General features: G+C 63.9%; 1 protein-coding gene and 1 long non-coding RNA gene across 4 annotated transcripts; one reads left to right on the forward strand and one right to left on the reverse strand.

Annotated features, from left to right (window-relative positions):
- Positions 1-264: 264 nt before the first annotated feature.
- Positions 265-1,308, reverse strand: LOC139040810 (uncharacterized). 2 transcript variants are annotated; one of them, XR_011495155.1, is made up of 3 exons: positions 1,152-1,308; positions 628-702; positions 265-419 (listed from the first exon to the last, which is right to left on the reverse strand). It is a non-coding gene; the product is annotated as an uncharacterized lncRNA (long non-coding RNA). The 2 variants fall into 2 exon arrangements; XR_011495154.1 differs by having other exon boundaries at positions 285-419; positions 628-723; positions 1,152-1,289.
- A 2,978-nt stretch (positions 1,309-4,286) lies between these two features.
- Positions 4,287-21,668, forward strand: PLCB3 (phospholipase C beta 3). Of its 2 annotated transcripts, XM_070488068.1 has the most exons (32): positions 4,287-4,527; positions 7,190-7,267; positions 7,528-7,596; positions 7,683-7,823; positions 8,063-8,142; positions 8,226-8,279; positions 8,370-8,445; positions 8,540-8,640; positions 9,137-9,303; positions 9,379-9,525; positions 10,358-10,598; positions 10,855-10,939; positions 11,018-11,204; positions 12,024-12,229; positions 13,114-13,210; positions 13,291-13,375; positions 13,659-13,783; positions 14,096-14,250; positions 14,327-14,488; positions 15,118-15,217; positions 15,304-15,408; positions 15,616-15,707; positions 17,295-17,448; positions 17,539-17,574; positions 17,722-17,914; positions 18,321-18,462; positions 18,552-18,628; positions 18,742-18,831; positions 18,923-18,980; positions 19,281-19,367; positions 19,456-19,693; positions 20,748-21,668. In XM_070488068.1, exons 1-31 carry the CDS (start codon positions 4,429-4,431, stop codon positions 19,657-19,659), a joined length of 3,693 nt encoding a protein of 1,230 aa, XP_070344169.1. In that variant the 5' UTR covers positions 4,287-4,428; the 3' UTR covers positions 19,660-19,693; positions 20,748-21,668. The 2 variants fall into 2 exon arrangements, with proteins under 2 accessions (XP_070344169.1, XP_070344167.1); XM_070488066.1 differs by lacking the exon at positions 20,748-21,668 and having other exon boundaries at positions 19,456-20,075.
- The last annotated feature ends 155 nt before the right edge of the window (positions 21,669-21,823 follow it).

The following is a 21,823-nucleotide window of genomic DNA, read 5'->3' on the forward strand; positions in this document are numbered from 1 at the left end:
CTGGTGGCCTGAAGGGCCAGACCCCAGGCAGCCACCGCCCACCGGCCAAGATGGCGGCGGGGAACGGGATTATGGGAAATGTAGTTCGCTGGGTCCGGTCCCGCATGGCCGCCCCTCCCCCGCAGCGGAGCCCCGGCAGGGGAGCGCAGAACTTGTTTGGGGCGCCCTCCTCGACAGGGCGCGGCCTTCTGCACCCCGCAACCTCTGTGTGTACAAATGAGGAAACTCGAGCGTAAAGAGCTAGGAAGTGGGGGAGCCGGAACTCATGATGATAAAGATAATAATAAGAGCTGACCCATAATAAGCGTTTCTCGAGTAGGTTCCAGCGTGACGGCACCGCGCTCGCTCTCCTGCACATCCTCGCCCTGCGCCTCCTTCCGTGCTGCAGATCTCACAGGCGCCTTACCTGGGCCACCTCTCTGGAGCAGACCGCGTATCTCATTCCCGCACCCACCCCGTGTCATTTCTGTCTCTTTCAGCAGTCTCTCCCATTCGCTTGTTCATTGTCTCCCACTTCTAGACTCCGCGCTCCCCGGAGCCCAGACCTGTCCGGCCCTTCTGTGGTGCTGATGCCCAGGGCTGAGGCAGCCTGCTCGGCCTCAAACCCACGAATATCCGGCAAATTACCTGATTCTTCTTGAACTCTAAGCACCGACGTCAGACTCATAGGAGGTGCACCATAACTATTGGTCCCACGAATGACTGAAAGGAGGAATGAATTTCCTGGAAGGTTATGATGAAGATGAGAGAGGAAAATGCATGGGACGTTCCATGACTGCACCGCAGGGGTTAATGAAGCCGCCATACAGCTGGACTGGACGGAGATGAGATGGAGCTCAGCTAGCGAACCCAGGCTGTGTGCTCAAACCCCCTGACTCCAAGTCTCCACTCATCCCCTCTGCCTCCCCTTAGATACCACCCCAAAAGGCTGGGATGCTTTTGCAGATGGCAGGCTCACCCCCTGCGGTCCCAAGCAGAGTCTCAGGGTCTGAGAGGCAGTAAGTGTTTCTGTCTCAACCCGCCACAGACACCCTCTCTCTGGGGGGCATAGAAGCCCTATGCAGTAGGTGGTTTCAGAGAGGTGTTGAGACTGGCCCAGGGTCACACAGCTGGTGCAGGAGCCAAACTCGAACTTAAGACTTTAGGCTTACCTTGTAGTTGAGGTGAGGAGACAACAAGAAGGCAGAGGCTGGGAATGGTGTGTGTGTGTGCAGGGTGGGTGAGGTGCGCTTCTCACTGAGGGGCTGAGTGGTGGGGGCTCCGTCCAGGGCAGGCAGATGTGGCTGACACCTCTTCCCTCCCCAGCTCCCCTTCTGGCCTTAGCCTCCCTTCAGCCAGCCTGGGGGGCCAGGAAAGGGCTGACCCTTGCTCTTACAGATTAGGCAGGACCCACCCTTTCCCCTGGGAGCCCCGTTCCCAGCCTGGCCTCTGGCTCTGAGCCTGGCCTGATGGGAAGAGCAATTTACCCAAGTCCGAATTCTGCACCACACCCCACCTCACCTCACAAGGCCGTCCGCTTTCTGAGCCCCAGCAGCGAATCGGGCCTTAGGGGTGCTCAAGGTCAAGAGGGGGGTACACTGTAGCTTGCTGTGGGAGTGGGGCCTACAGGCCACCAAGACCTGGGTGCCAGCCCCAGCTCTGGCCCCCCTCCTCCTCTCAGGGCTGGTGTGAAGGCCTCCTGTTGTGTCCAAATTTCAGGGTACCCCCTGGGGGTTCTCTGGGCAGGGCAGGGAGGAGCTGGGGATGCGCTTCCTGACTCTCCCTCCCTCCACCTCCTAGGCCACCCCCAGGGCGCGCCCAGCTTCCTGGGGCCGACTCCCCAGTCCACTAGTCCCTTCCCATGGGCACTCGCCCTGAGAACAGTTAGCACAGATGGCCATGATGGCCTGCGGCCTTCTTGGAGGCTGGGCTGCCCTGCACAGAAGCCTGGAGTGGAAGAACTGGGTTCGAATCCTGGCTCCGCCCAGCAGGCTGAGCGGCCCAGGGAGGGCAAGTCACTTACCTGCCCTGAGCCTCTTCAAGGGGGCTGATTTGACAGACCTCCGGTGGTTGGGGGCCGAGAGCTCCGTGCTCTGGGGCCCACATCCCAGCCCTTGCTCTCCTGTCTGAAGCCTCCTGGGACTGGAGCGGGCGGGTGGCTGCTGCTGCTGCTGCTGCTTCTCATCCTTCCAGCCTCAGGCTGTGCCTCCCCGGCCACACCCCTCCTGGGGTCCTGGCCCCCCTCCACAAGGCCCCCCTCCACTAGAGCACAGCTCAGGCTGTTTTCAGCGCCTCCTTGAAGCAGAGGCCCTGAGGAGGGTCCCGTGGGCTGCGACCGCTCCCTTAATAGAGGGTAGAGGCCGGAAAGGCTGCCTTCCTTCCACCATTACTGCTTGCCGAGAAACCCTATCACCATTACCAAGGCTGGAACAAGGAAGGAGCCCCTCTAATGGGGGCTGCCCTGGCCTCAGGGGACATGGTGGGGAGGGAGGCTCAGGCCCGGGAAACAGACTCTCATGCTGTCTTCCAAGGAGAAAAAGCCCTGCCCAAGGCTGAGGGCCCCCAGCTCGGACCCCTCCGCTCAGGCCCTGGATCCCTGCTGCACTAGCCCTCGCCCTGGCCCGCAGGCCCCCTGCCCCAGGGCTAATCTGTGCCCTCTCCTCCTTCCTTTCTGACGCCCCCACAGCCCGTTCGCCATCCTGAGATGTCCAGTTGCCTGCAGCCAGGGGTCATCTTGTACCCGTTTGTTTATTTCATCCTCCAACAACCTACAGCTTCAGGACGAGGTGACCGCGGCACTGAGAGGCTAGGTCTGCCGGTAGACTTGAACCCAGGCCCGTGGGAGCAGAGGCCAGTCTCCACCCTGCGTGGCTGTGCCCAGTGAGACCTCCAGTGAAGTCCCTGGGTCTCTCTGGGATGGCTCTGCTGCTCTGGCGAGGGAGCAGGAGGATCAGAAGTCCTGTCGCCCTTTCTTTGTCTCCTGAAGGGCAAGGAGTGGTGGCAGGATGTGAACCGGCCTTCAAGTCAGAGGGCTGAGATCCTCCTACAAAGCTGTGTGGCCTTGGGAAAGTCCCTTCCCCACTCTGGGCCTCGAGTGGAGATAATAATCACCCCCCACAGGGCCTCAGCCCAAGAAGAGGAGATTCGTTAGGTTACAGTTGGCGTCCAACATGGTGGGGATTTTGAGGATGGCCGTGCCAGACAGGGCTCCCCTCCGGGGCCTGAGAGCCCGGGGCAAAGGAGCCCGCTCCTCCTTTACCGACCCCTCCTCCCCTAGAACCAGCTCCGTCTCTTTCTGGGTTTCTAGGTGACTTGGCTGGCCCCTCTGGATGAGTTCTACTTTAAACCTGCTGCTGCTACTGCCTCTGTATTGGGGGGGGCTCCCACAGGGGCCCGCAGGCAGGAGCCCCCCCAGCCAAGCCCTGCGGGAGGCGCCGCAGCCCCCACCGATCCCACTGCCCATGCGCCCTCCCCCCTCCCATCCCTGGAACACAGAAGATTTCAGGGCACCTGCTGTGGGCCGGGCCTGGCAGAGCCCCTCCTCAAACCCCTCCCCCCTTTATTCGGGATGCCCACCAGGCTTCTGACCCCTCTGGGCCAACGACTAGCTGTCCCCTTTGCAGTTTGCAGTCGGGAGCCCCACCGGGACAGGCTCCTGGTTCGGTCACGGGGGTCTGCGGAACAAGCAGGGAGCTGTTCCAGGGCTCGCTCTGGAAGGCCAGGATGCTTGGGTCCTCAAAGGAGGCGCAGGCGCCCGGGTTCCCCAGGCTAGCGACGGGGGAGGGGCGCCTGCGGGCGGGAGGCCCATTAGCTAGCTAAGTGCTCCCGGGGAGGGGGGACCGCGCTGCTGCAGGAGGGGGTGAGGCGAAGTGAGGGCAGGGGAGGCAGTGGCTTTTCCTGCACTCCGCTAAGTGCTGCAGGAGTGGGGTGGGGGCAGGGCTCTAAGCCCCCGGCCCAAGCCTGGCCCTCCAGTAGTCCCCTCGTCCCCAACCCTCAGAAACCTTAGTCGGCTGACCCCGGAGGCTATTCAGCAGCGCCCCCTGCACCCAGTTTCTCCAGCTGCACCTCCAATAGCCCCCTTGGGCTCAAGCGCCCTCCCCACCCCCCCAGGAGGGTCCAGCTCAGCGCTCCGCCCCTCAAGTGTCCGGGTACAGGCATGCCCCTGCCCCAGTCCCCCTCTGGCTGCAGTCGCCACCCCGGCCGCCAGGGGGAGCCGACGCGGGGCGGGCGGGCCCGACGCGGTGGGAGGGGGCGGTGCCGCCGCGGCCCCGCCCCCGCCCCGCCCCGCGGGCCCCGCCGATCCCGGGGCCGTCCTGGCCAGACTCGCGGGCGGGCGGGCGCTGACGCCGCGGGGCCGGAGCGGGCCGCGCGGGAGCGCGCCGAGCGAGCAGCGGCGCCGTCGGTCCCCGTCGGGGCTCGTTGGGTCCCCGGCCCGCCCCCGGGCCGGCCATGGCGGGCGCCAGGCCCGGCGTCCACGCGCTGCAGCTGGAGCCGCCCACCGTGGTGGAGACCCTGCGGCGCGGGAGTAAGTTCATCAAATGGGACGAGGTAAGCGCTGGGGGCCCCTGCGTCGCCCGGATCGGGGACACCCTCAGTCAGGCTCGGCCGGACGCCGGGGACCCCCAGCCACGCGTGGCCTGGCCACGGCGCCCCCCGAGCCCAGCCTGGCTGCGCTTTGGAAACTTAAGTCCCCAGTCGTCCCCGTCAGGAAGATTTTGTCCCTCACCCCCCGCCCCAGCCCCTCAGCTACGGAAAATTGGACTTTCCGCTCCTGGACCCCGAGACTTCGAACCCCGATAAATCCCGGCGCCCCCTTTTCACTCGCCATTCCCACCGCTCCCTGCCGGTCTCCTGGTGGTTCTCCCAACCCTGGCCTGCTCTCTAGACCCCTGCCCGGCCCTGGCCTCTCTGGCTCGGTGGCCCCCGATCAGGCTCAGCGCACCCCCATTCTGAGTGGGTGCCCCCGGGACCCGACTTTTTCTAGTGCCCTGGCCTGAACATTCTTCTCCGTTCATCCCTTCTCCCTCCTGTTCTGGCTGGCACCCCTCTGCCCTGCTTCTGCGCCCTAGCCCAGCTTCTTGCTCAGGTGGGAGCACCGTCACCCCCTATTGGAAACTTTGCCCCTTAAATTCCTCCAGCCCTGGGGAACTTTGCTCTCCACTGTTTAGCATCGGGACTTTGAACCCCCATAAATCCTGACACCCCCTCTTTCTACCTGCCCTGCCCTTGGTGCTTCCCAGATGCCCCGGCCCCCACCTGCGGCTCCCCGCTCGGGCCTGCGCCCCGCTCTCCTTTTCACACGCCCCCTCCTCTGCCCCCTGGGCCCCGCCTTCCCCCGGGCCTCCACCCGGCCTGTCTGAGCTTCCTCGCCGCTCCTTCCCGGTCAGGCCAGAGGCCTGGAAGACTCCGGGCTCCTTTCCGGCTGGGTGGGGCGGGTAGGCGTGGGAGCTGGGGGAGGGGCTGGGGGCGTGGCCGGAGGCAGCAGGTGTGCCGGAGAGGGGTGCCTGGGAGCCCCAGGGGCCAGGGGACACCCCTTCCCCCAGGCAGGCCTGAAGGGAAAAGTTTCTCCTTTTCCTTCCAGTGTGATAAACCCAAATAAGGAAGTGGAAACAGGGAGAGGGCCCTGGGGGTGGGGTAGGGGTTGCTGACAAGGACTTGGGGCTGGAGAGCAGGGGGCCTGGGCTGCCTTTGAAGGCCAGACCCCTGGGGAGGGGCCGGGGGAGACCCTGGGGACAGGACCCACAGAACTCCCCCCTCCTCACTACTCTGGAGGCCTGAGCCCCAGGGCAGGGAATCTCAGAGAGGGGCTGAGGGTGGGTGGGCGCACAGTGAGGTGGGGAGGCCCAAGCATGCCGAGGTTCCGGGGCCTCCGGTCCCCTCTGCCCCCAGATCAACCTCCTGTCCTTTGTAAGCAAAGCCTGAGATGGGTGGGGCTGATCCAATCTCCATTCTCCCAGAGGAAACTGAGGCTTGAAAGGGGAGACACCCTCAGGCCCCACAGTGGGGTCGTGGCTGAGGCCAGGAGATTGGGAGCCTGGTTCCCTGCGTCCCGGACCACGAGACTCAGGAGCCACGTGGGCTGCATGCAAATCCTGGCACCTCCTCTTCACCTTAGTCAAGCCACGTAACCTCCCTGTGCCTCAGTCTCCTCGTCTGTTAAATGGGAAGAACAGTAGCGCAGACTTGCTGAGGTTGTTAGAGGGTAAGCGAGCTCCTGGCTGTGAAGCGCTGGGGGCCGTACCTGGCACGCTGTCGGGCAGCCTGAGGATGAGCTGTTGTATTGATCATGTGACTGTCCTTGAGAGCTGCAGTTTGGGGGTGCACCAAGGTGGGATGGGGTCCTCTACTGGCCTGGGGAGCCTGGGGTAGGGGAGTTCTAGCTGTGGCCACTTGGCCACTCGGCCCTCAACCGGATCTTAGCCCCCGATGACCCCCCCCCCCCCCGGCTGCTTGCCCTGAGTCGCACGGGGTGACCCTGGGAGTGCGCCAGGGAGCAGGCCCTTCTCAGAAAATGGGGCCAGTGCGTCTTCCCTGCCCTCCTGCCAGCTGTAGAATTCACCGTCCAGTCCCGGGGGCAGGGTGACTCCCTTTCTGGGGAGACTCCGTCCGTGCCCTGTGAAATGGGGTGAGCTGTGAGGCTCTGAGGATGCAGTGGGGTATGGGGTGTAATGGACTTTGAGGGAGCTGTAAGGGTTGCCGGTCGTCATGGGGCCCCGGGGGACACAGAAGGGCTGTGGGGGTCAGACTTCGGAACCCTCTGCTTTCATCCCATAAATATTCCCTAGGGGGCCGAGGAGGGGTTTTGACCAGCAGGGCCCTCTCAGACCTGGAGAAACCAAGCCTGGGGTTGGGGTCTGGCGAAAGCTCCCCAAAGAGGTGGGCCAGACTTCATGGGTAGAGAAGAACAGAAAGGATATCCTGGCAAAGGAACCATGATGCAGAAGCTGGAGGTGGGGAGAGGGTAGTCAGTGGTCCAGGTGACAGCCTTAGGGTGGGAGAGAGGTGAGGCTGGGGGGGACCCCAAATGTCACGCCCAGGACCTTAGCTTTGTCCTGAGGACCTGGGAGCCACACAGGACCTGTGGGCTGGCTGAGGCCTCGTCTTCACTCACTGGCAGAAACAGTGGGGTGGATGGTCCCTGGGGATGCAGGGACCAAGCCTGGGCTGCAGCCCGCCCTCCCTGACCCCTGCTGTCCCCTCCCATCCCCAGGAGGCCTCCAGTCGGAACCTGGTGACCCTGCGCGTGGACGCCAATGGCTTCTTTTTGTACTGGACAGGACCCAACATGGTGAGGGCAGGCACTGGGGCGGCTTGCTCAGGTCTAGGACCCCTACCCCAGACCCCCGACACCCCCGCCAGCCCATGGGTTGGGGCCCGGCTGCTGGCTGACCTCTCCCACGGCTCCCTGGACAGGAAGTGCTAGGGGCGGAGGCTGAGGCTGAGGCTACCGCAGGGGGTGGCCGCTCCCTGGCCTGGCTGGGGAGCTTGGGGGCTCCCAGCTCTGGCCCTGAAGCCTCTCAGACCTCCCCTGGCATCTGGTTTCCCCAGGAAGTGGACACACTGGACATCAGTTCCATCAGGGACACGCGGACAGGCCGTTACGCCCGCCTGCCCAAGGTGAGAGATGGGGCCCAGGCCTCAGGATGGGGTGAGGCTGTGGGGGATGGGGACATCCCTCCTCACCTTCGGACCCCCCTCTTCAGGACCCCAAGATCCGGGAGGTGCTGGGCTTTGGGGGCCCCGATGCCCGGCTGGAGGAGAAGCTGATGACGGTGGTGGCCGGGCCAGACCCGGTGAACACGACATTCTTGAACTTCATGGCCGTGCAGGACGACACAGCCAAGGTGGGCTGGGGCCGAGGGGTCGTCCCTGGGGAGCCGCCTCCTCCCTTGCCGAGTCAGCCATCACTTAGCGAGCGCCTGTTGTGTGCTGGGCTGTCCCCTGCCCCTATTTCTAATCATCCTCTGACAAAGCAGGATTTAAGCTTTTACTGTGTACCAGACTTGCTTCTGGGCGTGGGCTGCGGCAAGGCCAGCCCTGCTGTCCCCCACTCACCCCCTCCCCCTGGATCCTGACCCCTCAGGTCTGGTCCGAGGAGCTGTTCAAGCTGGCTATGAACATCCTGGCTCAGAATGCCTCCCGGAACACCTTCTTGCGCAAAGCGTGAGCCCGGGGCTGCATGGGGGGGGGCATCGGGGATTCAGGTGGCTGTTCCCAGGGCGTGACCCTTCCACCTGCCTCCCCAGATACACGAAGCTGAAGCTGCAGGTGAACCAGGATGGGAGGATCCCGGTGAAGAAGTGAGCGCCCTCTTCCCCCAGCACCTTCTCTCCTGCCCCGCCCTTGGTGACCTTTGCCCCCACTGACCCTAACCCCTCCTGCCTGCTCAGCATCCTGAAGATGTTCTCAGCAGACAAGAAGCGGGTGGAAACTGCGCTGGAATCCTGTGGCCTCAATTTCAATCGGGTGAGGGGGCAGGGCAAGGTGAGGGGTCACGGTGGGCCCCTGCTCTTTGCGAGCTGGCTGCCCCTGGTTCTCACCCCACACTGCCGGTCCCCAGAGCGAGTCCATCCGGCCCGACGAGTTTTCCTTGGAAATCTTCGAGCGGTTCCTGAACAAGCTGTGTCTGCGGCCGGACATTGACAAGATCCTGCTGGAGATGTGAGCAGGCGGGGCCCACCTCCCAGCCCCCAGGGCTCTGCCTCTGGCCTCTGTTTGGTTCCTGCCAGCCCAGGGAGGGGGTCCCAGCAGCCAGGGCTGTGGTCACGCTCAGAGCCGTCCTGCCCAGAGTTGTGCTCTGGACAGCGCCATGCTGACCCTGGCCAGAGTTACCTTCATCAGCCCACACTGGGAATGAGGGCCGAGTGGCTCAGATATGTTGTGGGACTTGCTCGAGCTCACAGGGCGAGGGCTGGAGCTGAGATATGGTCCAGGGTCTGGAATCTCAGCATGGCTGGCCAAGAACTCAGTGGTTTCCAAAATCCTTGCTTTGCGATGAGTGGTCATTAGAGCAGATGGGGAAACCGAGGCCCAGAGTCGGCAGCGACTTGCCCAAGTCCCAGTCAGGGGGTGCTGGAGCCAGGCACAGACCTTCCGACACCCTGTCCCGGGGTGAGGGCTTGGAGTGGGGGCTGATGTGGCTTCCCACCACCTCCAGAGGCGCCAAGGGCAAGCCATACCTGACGCTAGAGCAGCTCATGGACTTCATCAACCAGAAGCAGCGGGACCCGAGGCTCAACGAGGTGCTGTACCCACCCCTGCGGCACTCCCAGGCGAGGCAGCTCATCGAGAAGTACGAACCCAACCAGCAGTTCCTGGAGCGAGGTGAGCGGTGGCCGGGGCCTGGCGGGGGCTGGCGGCAGGGGCCCAGCTGACCCTGCTGATCCCACCCGCCCCCAGACCAGATGTCCATGGAAGGTTTCAGCCGCTACCTGGGAGGTGAGGAGAACGGCATCCTGCCCCTGGAGGCCCTGGACCTGAGCGCCGACATGACGCAGCCGCTCAGTGCTTACTTCATCAACTCTTCCCACAACACCTACCTCACGGGTAAGCGGGAGGGTGGACATCCACGACCTCTGCCCTCTGGCCCTTGCCCTGCCGCCCTCCTTTTGGTGTGGCCGGTGCTAGACATGCAGGCAGGGAACAGACAGCCTGCCCCGGGAGTGGGTGCATCTCTTGGGTGTTCTGGAAGGCTCCCCAGGGGCAGGGCTCCCGCCCACAGCAGCTGGCTGTCACCTTCTGGGACAGGAGGTGGCTTGGTGCCACAGGTGGGGCAGAGCAGGGCAGGGAAAGGTGAGAAGGGGCCGGGCTAGACCTGGGGGCACAGAGGGAACGTGGGTTGATCCTAAGTGGGCGGGAAGGCCTTCCTGGAGGGTGTTAAGCAGGCGGAGGGGATGCGACCCGGTGTGTCTTTAGAAGGATGACGCCAGGTCCTCTGCGGAGACCGGATGGGAGGCCGGGGGGGGCCTGCTGTCCTCAGGCAGGAGGTTATGGAGGCTGTTCCAAAGCGGTGAGGGGCTGTGGGGATGTCGGGGCCGACTCCCCACTTCAGGCTGCGGGGGAGGTGGGTGTTTCTCTGAAAGAGGGTGAGCCCTGGGAAGGGACCAAGCTGCCAGCCAGCACTGGCGGACGCCGACCGGCCCAGCCTGGGTGGGTGCCAGGGGCTGGGAGGCGGGTGCTGAGCTCTGCTCTGGAGACTTTCAGGGGATGGTGCTGGTTCCATAGTGAATTAAGGATTAATTCACTATGTGATTAGGGCTGGGTGAGGCGCCACTGGGGCCGCTGTGCCCCTGGGCTGGCCTGGTCCAGCGCGGGCCCGGGGAGGAGGGCGAGGTGCCAGGTTGGCTGGGCGGCCGTGGTGATGGAGCCGCGCCTGCAGCGGGGCAGCTGGCCGGGACCTCGTCGGTGGAGATGTACCGGCAGGCGCTGCTGTGGGGCTGCCGCTGCGTGGAGCTGGACGTGTGGAAGGGGCGGCCGCCCGAGGAGGAGCCGTTCATCACGCATGGCTTCACCATGACCACCGAGGTGCCGCTGCGGGACGTGCTCGAGGCCATCGCGGAGACCGCCTTCAAGACCTCGCCCTACCCCGTCATCCTCTCCTTCGAGAACCACGTGGACTCGTGAGTGGGCCCCCGACCCGGGGACCCCATACCTGGGCCCTCCGACCCAAGACATCCATCCCAGCAACCTAATATGGAAACCACTGACCTGGGGACCCCCACTCGACCCTGAGACAGTCATCCCCCCATGGCACTGTTGGACTGCTCCTATGACCTCTGACCCTGGGACCTTCTGCTGACCCTGCAGGTCTCTGACCTGCCCTGGGGATTGCAGCTTCACCCCAGGAACCTCTGACCTCTGACCTTGGCCCCACAGGGCAAAGCAGCAGGCCAAGATGGCCGAGTACTGCCGCTCCATCTTTGGGGACGCGCTGCTCATCGACCCGCTGGACAAGTACCCGGTACGGGGGTGTGGAGCCGTGGCAGGGCGTGGGGCGCGAGGGCGCCCCTGCAGGCCCTGACCTGTCCCTGCCCACCAGCTGGCCCCAGGCGTCCCCCTGCCCAGCCCCCAGGACCTGATGGGCCGCATCCTGGTGAAGAATAAGAAGCGGCACCAGCCCAGCACGGGCGTCCCCGGTAGCTCCGTGCGCAAGCGGCCGCTGGAGCAGAGCAACTCGGCCCTGAGCGAGAGCTCTGCTGCCACCGAGCCTTCCTCGCCCCAGCTCGGTACGCCCCGGCCCACCTGACCCTGCCCCTGCCCCTGCCCTCACCTCCCAGCTCGCTGAGCCCAGCCCTCCCCGGGGACGCCCCTTCTGCTCCCGACCCCTGACCTCCCTGCTCGCCAAGCCATTCACTGCCACTCAGCTGGGTATGGGACCTCTGACCCCTGATCCCATGCTCTCACCTCACTGAATGACACCCCAGTTACATTTGGTTCCATCCGACTCCTGACCCCTCAACCTCAACCTCCCACCGCACAGAACTCCTCCCCCCAACCAGGTTATGACTCTGAATCTTGACCTCTGACCTCAGGGAACCACATGCCCATGGTTCGGGTGTGACCCAGACCGCTGACCCCTGTCCTGTGGCCCCCACCCAGTTGGTTGTAATTCTAGCTGACCCTTTACCTCTCGCTTTGTCGAAGTCCCCCTTACATCTGCCTGCTGACTGTCCCCTCGCTGAGCCCCCTCACTGGGTGTGGCTCCGACTGACCCCTGACTTAGAACCCCACCATGTCAGTCTTCACCCCCACTGTCAAGGCTGTTGTGCCCCAGTTGCTGGCTTCTGACCCTTTTGAGCCACCCTGCCTACTCCCCTGATGGATATAACTCTGGACCCTGACCTTTGACCTGTGACCCCTCTGCACTACCATTGGCTTTAATGCTATCCAACTCCTGACCTCTGCCCTCTCCCCCAGCCACACTGCCCTGAGAGGACCCCTTCCCCACTGTGTCACCTCCACACGCACTGGGCACAACCCCTCCTGGCTCCTGAGTGTCTCTCTGTGCCCTGACCCCTGACCTCCTGTGGCCCTGTCCTCGGCAGGGTCCCCCAGCTCCGACAGCTGCCCCGGCCTGAGCAACGGGGAGGAGGTGGCCCTCGAGAAGCCCAGCCTGGAGCCTCAGAAGTCTCTGGGGGAGGAGGGGCCGCAGCGGGGCCCCGATGCTCTTGGACCTGTTGACCGCGAGGATGAGGAGGAAGACGAGGAAGAGGAGGAACAGACGGACCCTAAAAAGCCCACCACGGATGAGGTCAGGCCTGCAGGCGGGGAAGAAGGAGAGGCAGTACACATTCATTTCCTGGGCGTTTGCTGAGTGCCTGCTGTGTTCTGGGTCTGGCTGTGATCAGACATTATCCCTGCCCTTCTGAGCGTGTGTGTGGAGAAGGGATGAGTGGTCTTAGATAAACAGGCATGGAAGCAAGTGTGAAATTATGCTCGTGATGTGGGCCTGGGAAGGGTGAGTCAGGGTGCAGAACTGTGGGGAGGAAGTGGAGTCTGACCTGGGCAGGGATGTTGGGTGAGCAGACCTGAGGAAGAGGGAACAGCAGGTGCAAAGGCCCTGTGGCAGGGCCAGAGAATGCAGAAGGAGGAGCAGGGCAGGACAAGGGAGGGTTGAGGAGTGCTGAGGAGTTAGGGTGACAGAAGAGATCCATCATGAGGCCAGACTCAGGAGGAGCCCAGAGTGGGGAAGGGTGTGGGCAAGGGCAGCCGAGCTCAGCATCATGGGTCTTGAGTTCAAGGCTCTTATGAGCCACCCGAGAGGGGATGGCAAGGTGGTAGGTGGAAATGACGGTGGGGGATGGAAATTGGGGGCTCATTTGCATGTGAGTAATTGAACCCCTGGGGTTGGGTGAGGAGTTCTAGTTTCCAACTATGGGGAGGCAGGAAGCCACCCAGGAGGGTGGGGTCCAGGGCACGTCAGTGAGGCTGCAGGGAGAAAGCTGCGGGGCAGATGGGACCAGGACTGACCGAGGCTGTGGAGGGGCCGGGGCCCTTGCCCAGAGCCCCTGGGCAGTGTGATGGCAGCGGTGGGAAGAGGGTCAGCAGCCCCTTTGTGGCAGGGGGCAGGTGAGGGAACTTCCAGCTGATAGCTGGGCGGCATGGCACTGCTGACCCCGTATTCGGGGGTCACAGGGCACCGCCAGCAGCGAGGTCAATGCCACGGAGGAAATGTCGACCCTCGTCAACTACATCGAGCCCGTCAAGTTCAAGTCCTTCGAGGCTGCCCGAAGTGAGTTGGGGGGAGAGGGTGGGAGTGGGAGCCGGCCCGGCCCTGCCAGGCCTGACGCCCTCCCGCCGCCCGCCCCCCAGAGAGGAACAAGTGCTTCGAGATGTCGTCCTTCGTGGAGACCAAGGCCATGGAGCAGCTGACCAAGAGCCCCATGGAGTTCGTGGAGTATCCTTCCGCGTTGCTGGGGCCTGCGGGCCAGGGTGGGGGCGCTCGCAGGCCGGCTCATGTCCTCACCCCACTTCTGCCGCCTGCCTGGGGTCCTGACCCTCCAGCACCCGGTCTGGGCTTTGGGCGGGTCTGGGAGACGCACAGGGGCCTGGCTGAGAAGCTGGGGGCTGGAGGGGCAAAGCCCGGGAGGCGGGTTCACAGAGGCCGAGGGTGGGCCCGGAGCCCTGGGCTGGGGGCCGGTGGGGCCAGCCCACCGTGTGGCCCCTGACCGCACCCTCAGATACAACAAGCAGCAGCTGAGCCGTATCTACCCCAAGGGCACCCGCGTGGACTCGTCTAACTACATGCCCCAGCTCTTCTGGAATGTGGGCTGCCAGCTCGTCGCGCTCAACTTCCAGACCCTGGGTGAGCACGGGCCTGCCGCAACCCTTAAACTATGGCCTCCGGCCTCCCTGACTTCTGACCCACAGCCCTGCTAATCGGGTCTGAACGGACCTCTGACTCTCTCTGATCCCAGAACCCCACACGGAACAGAGACCTTGGCCAAGCCCCACTCCCGACCTGGGTGACCCTCGAGCCCTCCCCTGTCTGACCTTTCCTGAGTTGGGACCGCTGATGCCATTTGACCTGACCCTAATGATCCCCGGTTCCCCTCTGCGTGGCACTGTCCTGACCCCGTCCGACCTGCTGGCCCTGGCCCCCCCGTGTCGCCCCCAGATGTGGCGATGCAGCTCAATGCGGGCGTGTTCGAGTACAATGGACGCAGCGGCTACCTGCTTAAACCCGAGTTCATGCGGCGGCCGGACAAGTCCTTTGACCCCTTCACCGAGGTCATCGTGGATGGCATCGTGGCCAATGCCTTGCGGGTCAAGGTGGGGCTGGCAAGGGCTTGGGCGGGCTGTCCTGGGGGTGCGACTCTCCGCAGCCGCTCACACTCCCGGCCCCCAGGTGATCTCGGGGCAGTTCCTGTCCGACAGGAAGGTGGGCATCTACGTGGAGGTGGACATGTTCGGCCTCCCTGTGGACACGCGGCGCAAGTACCGCACACGGACCTCTCAGGGGAACTCGTTCAACCCCGTGTGGGATGAGGAGCCCTTCGACTTCCCCAAGGTGAGCCTGCGCCCCTCCCAGCACAGACCTGCTGGGCTCTTGTGGGGGTGACAGGAACCACGCACACCGGTGGCGGTCGGGGGTCAGAGCTGGGGGTGCCGAAGGCTGGGCCTGTCACCTCCAGGCCCCACTGCAGGTCCTGTGGGTCCCAGGGTCAGGCTCCTTGCCCTCTGCAGGCTGGGAGAAGAGGACGGGTTGGGGGGGTGAGACAGCAGGAGGTCCCATAGTGCCCCGTGAGGAGAGGGTGCAGCTCGTCCCATCGTCCAGGCAGTAGGGACTTGCCTGAGGTCTCAGCCGCCAGCTCACACCAGCTCTTCCCGCCTCCCAAATGGACTGGACCCCGGCGCCCAGCTGGGGTGGGGCGTGGCCTCAGTCACAGACTCACAGCTCGCTCTGTGGTTTCCAAGCTGGCGATGACCAGACCTGTCCCCCGGGAGCTGTGCCTGGCGAGTCTGCCCGCCTGTCCTCTTAGCTTAGGGCTCTGAGGGTGGCTGGCCACCCCTTTGTCCAGGCCATGCAGGCGCGGGGCAGCTTGTCCGAGGGTCCACTTGAGTGTTGGCCTGGGTGGCTGTGGTCAGCGGGCTCAGTGGCCACCGTGGCCGTGGCTCAGCGTCTGTCTGTGCCCTCAGGTGGTGCTGCCCACGCTGGCTTCGCTGCGCATCGCGGCTTTTGAGGAGGGCGGCAAGTTCGTGGGGCACCGGATCCTGCCCGTCTCTGCCATCCGCTCAGGTGAGGCCGTTTGGGCTCTGGATGGCACGGGGGCAGCGTGTGGGGACCCGGTGGGGCGCAGCCACCTTGCCCTCGGGCTCTTCCAGGGTACCACTACATCTGCCTGCGGAACGAGGCCAACCAGCCGCTGTGCCTGCCGGCCCTGCTCATCTACACCGAGGCCTCCGACTACATCCCTGACGACCACCAGGGTGCGCTGGGGGCAGCTGGGGCTGGGCGGGCCTGGCAGGGTGGGGGCGAGGACACCACCAAGGCCTGGGAGAGGCTGAGCTGGTGGCCCGAACTGAGGGTGGTAAACAGATCCGAGGGCGGGTTCTGTGGTCCCTCCTTGAGACCAGAGCTGGCGGGGAAGGTGGGGAGTTCTGTCTCCGAGACCCTCTCCCTCTGCCCCCGCCCAGACTACGCAGAGGCCCTGATCAACCCCATCAAGCACGTCAGCCTGATGGACCAGAGGGCCAAGCAGCTGGCCGCCCTCATTGGGGAGAGCGAGGTGAGCCATGGCAGGTCAGGGGCAGGCGGGAGGCAGCTGGGCTCAGGCCCCCTGGCCCCTGGGGACCCTGGGGTGGGTGGGACGAGGTGATGAGGGCTGACCTCTGGGCCCGGCCCTGGTGGAGAAGCACACTGCGGGCATGGTCCCCCCGACCCTCGCCCCAGCCTGTACCCTCCCATCCCATCCCGCTCCCAGCTGGTGGGCTGGCTCCTCTCCCGGAGTGGGGCTGTTCATGCCTTAGTACAGACACCCACTGTGTGCCCTGGCCCACATCCTTTCCTCTGCCTGGAGAGCCTGTTCCCCTTTCTGGATCCTTCTCTCATCCAAATCAGAATATAAAGACAGGTGAATGCTGGGCGCCGGCTCTCTGCCCGGCTGGGTCTGAGCTCTTTTCACCCACTTGGCTCATATCGTCCTCCCACCACCCGAGTGTGGTACTGCCACCCCCGTGTAAAGATGGGACACTAAGCCTCTGAGTCAAAAGGCCTGGCCTGGGCCTCCAGCCCTCGGCTCTGCCTCGAGTGCTGCCCTTTCGGCACGCTGCACCGGGTGGGGTGCTCAGGAGGCTCAGCGGCCTTGGGTTACTCCTCGCAGTTTAAGAAGGTGGGAGCCAGCCCTTTGCATGCGAGAGCCTTCAGGCAGACCTGGGCTGGAAGGCCTCCAGCTACAAGCGGGTCAAAACCAGCCGCTTCATCAGGGCAGTTGGAAGCCACAGAAGCTTTTAAAATGTGGGGTCCTGGGAGCCATGAGCCGAGCAGTGGCTTCTGTGGGGAGGGGTCAGGAGCAGAGGCTGGCCCGCACATCTCGACTTATTCCCCCCGGGGCCTGCGGCAGGCGGGGAAGAGACACAGGCCGGGAAGAGACACGGCTGCTTGGAGCTGTTAGCGGGAAAGGCTGGTGCCCACTCTGCGGTCATTTCCTTCGTTGATTTAATCAGGAGCTAAGCAACGAGAGAGATGAGCAGCTGTGGGCAAGGGTGGAGGGGAGCTTGGAGCCAGGAGGGAACTTGGGGCTGGGCCAAGGCTTTCCAGAACAATCTGGAAGTTCCTGAGCACATGTAGTGGGGTTTGGCATCCCAGAGATGTGATCTCACATTTTCTCTCCTGCATCCCGTGGGGAAAAGGGTTTTAGAAATGCTTGGTGTTTTTTTTTTTTTTGAGGAAGATTAGCCCTGAGCTAACTACTGCCAATCCTCCTCTTTTTGCTGAGGAAGATTGGCCCTGAGCTAACATCCGTGCCCATCTTCCTCTACTTTATACGTGGGATGCCTACCACAGCATGGCTTTTTGCCAAGCGGTGTCATGTCCGCACCCGAGATCTGAACCAGTGAACCCCAGGCCGCTGAGAAGCAGAGCATGCGAACTTAACCACTGCGCCACCAGGCCGGGCCCAAGAAATGCTTGTTTTACACCTCTTGTTTCTCAGGGACTTGTCCCAACAACCCCACATTACAGATGAGCAGTCCGGGGCCAGACCGGCTGAGAGATGCTGACCAGGGGCGCTGGGGAGCCCCGGGAGTCTGGGAAGGACAGAAGGGCGTGGAGAGAACAGCATTTCTGGAAGGAGCATCCCGCTTTCTCCCCGCAGGCTCAGGCTGGCCCGGAGACATGCCAGGAGACCCAGTCTCAGCAGCTGGGGTCCCAGCTGACCCCAAACCCCACACCCAGCACACTGGACCCCTCCCCCCGCCGGCCCCCAGGCACTGTCACCTCCCCCACCAGTCCGTCCCTCAGCAGCCCAGGTAAGGGGCGCCTGGGGCCTAGAGGGGGCGCTTTGGGGAGCAGCTCGCTGTGCCCTCCTCCAGCTTCTCAGTCCCGCCTCTGTTCTCCAGGCCAACGGGACGATCTCGTCGCCAGCATCCTCGCAGGTAGGGGGTGGGGCCTGTTGCGGGGCGGGGCCTATTCTGGAGGCGGGGCCACCACGGGAGGTAGGGCCGCTCCTGGCTAGCGTGTGGTGCTCCTGCTGGGTTGGCGCCCCGCCCCCGCCCAGCCTGCCTTTGCTCTGCTGCTCACAGAGGTGGCCCCAGCCCCACTGGACGAGCTCCGAGGCCACAAGGCTCTGGTGAAGCTCCGGAGCCGGCAGGAGCGAGACCTGCGGGAGCTGCGCAAGAAGCATCAGCGGAAGGCCGTAGCCCTCACTCGCCGCCTGCTCGACGGCCTGGCCCAGGCTCGGGCCGAGGGCAGGTGCCGGCCCCGGCCAGGTGGCCTGTGAGTGTCCAGCCTGCCTGTGTGTGAGTGCGCTGCGTGCGTTGATGTGAATACAGGGTGTGTGCGCATGTGGGGTTCTGCACTCGGTGGGCGCGGAGGGACCGTGGGGGTTGCCGCTCGACCCCCAGGGGGGAGGGTATAGTACAAGGAAGAAAGGAGGCTTCCCACACTGGGTCCCACCGTCTTTCTGCCAGGGAGTGACACCTCTTTTGAAGTCCCCTGGGAGAGACTGATGCCCAAACAGGCTCCCGTCATTCGGGTGGAGCGAATGGGCCTCCTGGTTGGCATAACAGACCCTGCCCCCTCGGCTGGTGTCTGCTACTGCCTGATGGGATACGCCCTGTCCCCCACTGCCCCCCAAGTCCATGTGATGACCCAAGCATCACCCAGAGGGTCCTTCTGACAGAGGCGGGGAGGACGAGAAGGAGGAGGAGAAAGAGGTGAAGCATTATCAGGAGTTCCAGAAAAGACAGGTGCAGATTCTGCTGGAGCTGAGGGAGGCCCAGGCTGACACAGAGAGCAAGTGGAGGCTGGAGCACCTGCGACAGGTGAGGGGGGCATGTGGTGGTGAGGGAGAGCCACCTCCTGGACAGACCCGTCATCCTCCTGTGTCACCTTTGGCCACCTGTGTCCACAGGCTCAGCAGCGGCTCAGGGAGGTTGTCCTGGATGCACACACAACCCAGTTAAAGAGGCTGAAGGAGACGAACGACAGGTGACAGCCAAGGATCCTGTGTGGGTGGGGCCAGGGCCTCCCTGCCGCCAGGAAGAAGGTAGAGCCCCCTGTCCTGCCACTGACCCTTCCTCTTCCCCCACTGGCTCCTCCAGGGAGAAGAAGGAACTGCAGAAGATCCTGGACAGGAAGCGCCACAACAGTATCTCGGAGGCCAAGACAAGGGAGAAACATAAGAAGGAGGCGTAAGAGCGTCGGGGCCGGGAGCCATTTGGGCGCTGGGCAGGCAGGGCTGGGTGCCTGGGCACTGAGCCCATCCTGCCTTCTCCTCTGTAGGGAACTGACCGAAATCAACCGTCGGCACATCACTGAGTCGGTCAACTCCATCCGTCGGGTGAGTGAGGCTCGGGCATGACCGTAGCCTACCCCTCTTTCCTGGGTCCTGAGATACCCACCTCGGGGCCTGGACTAGAGCTACACTGCCCCAAGGGGCTTCTAGAGTCTTTCTCTTTGGGTTCCACTGCCCCCTGGCTTTGGAGTTTGAGCCTGGGACGTTTGCTTTAAGGGTCATCTCAGAACCCTGGCCACACACCCTGGGTGCCTGCACCTGCCTGATTCTCTGCCCAGCCAGAGCCGCAGGGCCCCAGCCCCTCCCTTAGAGACCCTCAGCTGAGCCCCTCCCCGTCCCCCACAGCTGGAGGAGGCCCAGAAGCAGCGGCAGGAGCGCCTTGTGGCCGGGCAGCAGCAGGTCCTGCAGCAGCTGGCAGAAGAGGAGCCCAAGGTGAGGCCTTGGTGAGGTGGGCGGGCGGGCGGGCAGCAGCAGGGTGCTGGTGGCCTGGCCTCGCTGTGATCTCCTCCTCCCCCCGCAGCTGCTGGCCCAGCTGGCCCAGGAGTGTCAGGAGCAGCGGGCAAGGCTGCCCCAGGAGGTCCGCCGGAGCCTGCTGGGCGAGACGCCGGAGGGGCTGGGGGACGGGCATCTGGTGGCCTGTGCCAGCAACGGTCACGCGCCCGGGAGCAGCGGGCACCTGTCTGGTGCTGACTCGGAGAGCCAAGAGGAGAATACGAAGCTCTGAACGGGACTGAGCAAGAGGTGGCCACAGGGCCGGGGTGAGGCACTGGGCGGAGGGCAGGCGGCTAAGACACTAATGCTTTTTTTTTTTTTTTTTTGAGTTTTTATCTTTAGAAATTTTATTTTTTTAAATTGGGGCGAGCACCCATGCTAACTGCCTTTCTTCACCCTCCTGGGTCCCTTTAGTCCCCAGCCCCTCCGTCCTGCCCTCAGTCCTCGGAGGATGCTGGCTCACTCCAGGCCAGCCGGGCCGTGGTCGGGGCCTCGCTCCCCATGACACCCACAGCCCAGAGTGGGAGCGGTCTCCCTCACTTCCCCAGGGAACACTGGGTGGAGACTTGGAGCTCTGGGAAGTAGGGGTCACTTTCTTTCTCTGTTCGTTGGGGATTTTTTTACATGAATAAAAGTGGATTTCAGGGACCCTGTGTGACGCGTGGTTTGGGGTGGGGCAGTGCCGGAGAGGACTGGGGGCCCTAGGTCTGGCTCCACCACTTCTGGGGCCTCAGTTTCCTCGTCTGTAAAATGGGCTTGTGGGCATTGTGGGGTTGAGGTCAGGACCCCAGCGGAGGGTTGCTGGGTTTGAACCTTGAGACCTCGTAGCCCGCGGCCTGCAGATCTTCCCAGCGGCACACCTGACACCTGACGTCAGTGGCCTCTGGCCTCCCCCAGGCTTTCCTGCCTCTGTGCCCTCTGTCCCTGGGCTGTCACTCCCCCTGCCCCCTCCCCCATTACTTTCCTCCCTCCTGGGCTCTTGTCCTCCCTTCTCGGAGGTTCAGGCCTCTGCTTCAGGAAACCTTCCCTGCCCCCCCTTCCTGTTGCCTGATATGACCCGAGGCCCAGCACCTTCCGCCGAGGCTGCCCTGGGCCCCACACAGGCAGTTGACTCTGTTGGGGGCTGGATTGGCTAAGGATGGAGCTGGGCAGCTCACCACCTGCTCAGCATCAGGGACCTGGGCTCTCAGTGACAGGTGGGAATTGGGTAGGCCTGGCAGTGACCCTTGGGAGAAGGGAAGCTGACAGCCACAGACACAGGGGCTGGGAGGCCCAGCAGCCCCTCATCCCTGTGAGGGAGATGTTCTGCCTGTTTTACAGATGAGGAAACTGAGGCCCAGAGCAGAAGTCATGACGTCCTGACGTGGAGGCAGGTGGGCCTGGACCCTCCATGGCAGACTCCGCGGCCCGCCTGGAAGACCTGCTCTGTGCCCCACTCCTGCCTCAGGACCCTGAGGAGAGGCAGTGACCCCGCAGCGAGGCTGCGGCGGGCTTGGTGGCTGGGTCAGGCTGGCACTCCTTCAAGGCCTCTCCCAGCTTCCTGGTGCTTCCCGGGCTGCCTGCCGGCCTTCCTCCTCCAGAGGAAGGCAGCCTCTTATCTGGGCTTATCTCCTGCCAATTGACTGTTTTCTTTCTTTGTTTTTGCTGCAGCCTCAGGCAAACAGATGGGGTGGGGAGGCCTCGAGTAGGGCGGTCCCAGGGCTGGGGACCTCTGCCCTGGGCCCTACTTCCTCAGGGTTAATTCTGAGGCCAGGCTTTGTCCTACCCCCAAATCGGCCCATTGCATTCCGGGTCCAGGCCTCTCAGCAGCCAGCTCCTGTCTTCCTGACTCCACTCCCGTCCACACTGTATGTCAGTCCCCGGGTGCTCAAAGACCAGGCTCAAGTCCAAACTCCTGCGTTTGACATTCGAGCCCCTCAGAAGCCTGGCCTTTGCTGCTCCCCCATCCTTCCATGGGACCACTCTCCCCTCTGCCCGGAATGACACCCCCTGCCCCATTTCTCCCTTCAAGTCCCAGCTCTAACTCACCTCCTCCCTGAAGCCCTCCTGACTTTCCCCTGCCGGGGGAAGCCCCGGTTCCGTCCCCCCCCATTATAGCACCCAGCTGCCGGTAACCCTACTCTCCCCTTGTCAGGAAGCTCAGGAGGGCAGGGGCCGTGGCGGATTTCATCCCTGTACGCCCAGTACAAAGCACTGGCTGGTCTATAGGGGGCGCCAATAAATCTTTGTGGACGTGAGCTCCGAGCGGCTCCCGGGTCCTGGTGAAGCTTCCCCGGCCCCCTGGTGACGCCTCCCAGCCCTCGGCCGAGCCTTCCGCCGCCCCCTCCCCCGCCCTGCGCGCCCTGCCAACTCCCTGAGCAGCGCTGGCCCCAGGCCGGCCGCACAGTAGCTGCTCC

The sequence above is a fragment of the Equus asinus genome, chromosome 17 (assembly GCF_041296235.1).
Source record: "Equus asinus isolate D_3611 breed Donkey chromosome 17, EquAss-T2T_v2, whole genome shotgun sequence".
NCBI classification, from domain to species: domain Eukaryota; kingdom Metazoa; phylum Chordata; class Mammalia; order Perissodactyla; family Equidae; genus Equus; species Equus asinus.

Coding starts and splice junctions, on each gene's coding strand:
- PLCB3 (XM_070488068.1), top strand. CDS start 4,429: ATGGCGGGCGCCAGGCCCGGCGTCCACGCGCTGCAGCTGGAGCCGCCC. Junction 18,463..18,551: donor GGCTGGAGCACCTGCGACAG/GTGAGGGGGGCA, acceptor CTGTGTCCACAG/GCTCAGCAGCGGCTCAGGGA. Junction 19,368..19,455: donor TGGCAGAAGAGGAGCCCAAG/GTGAGGCCTTGG, acceptor CTCCCCCCGCAG/CTGCTGGCCCAGCTGGCCCA.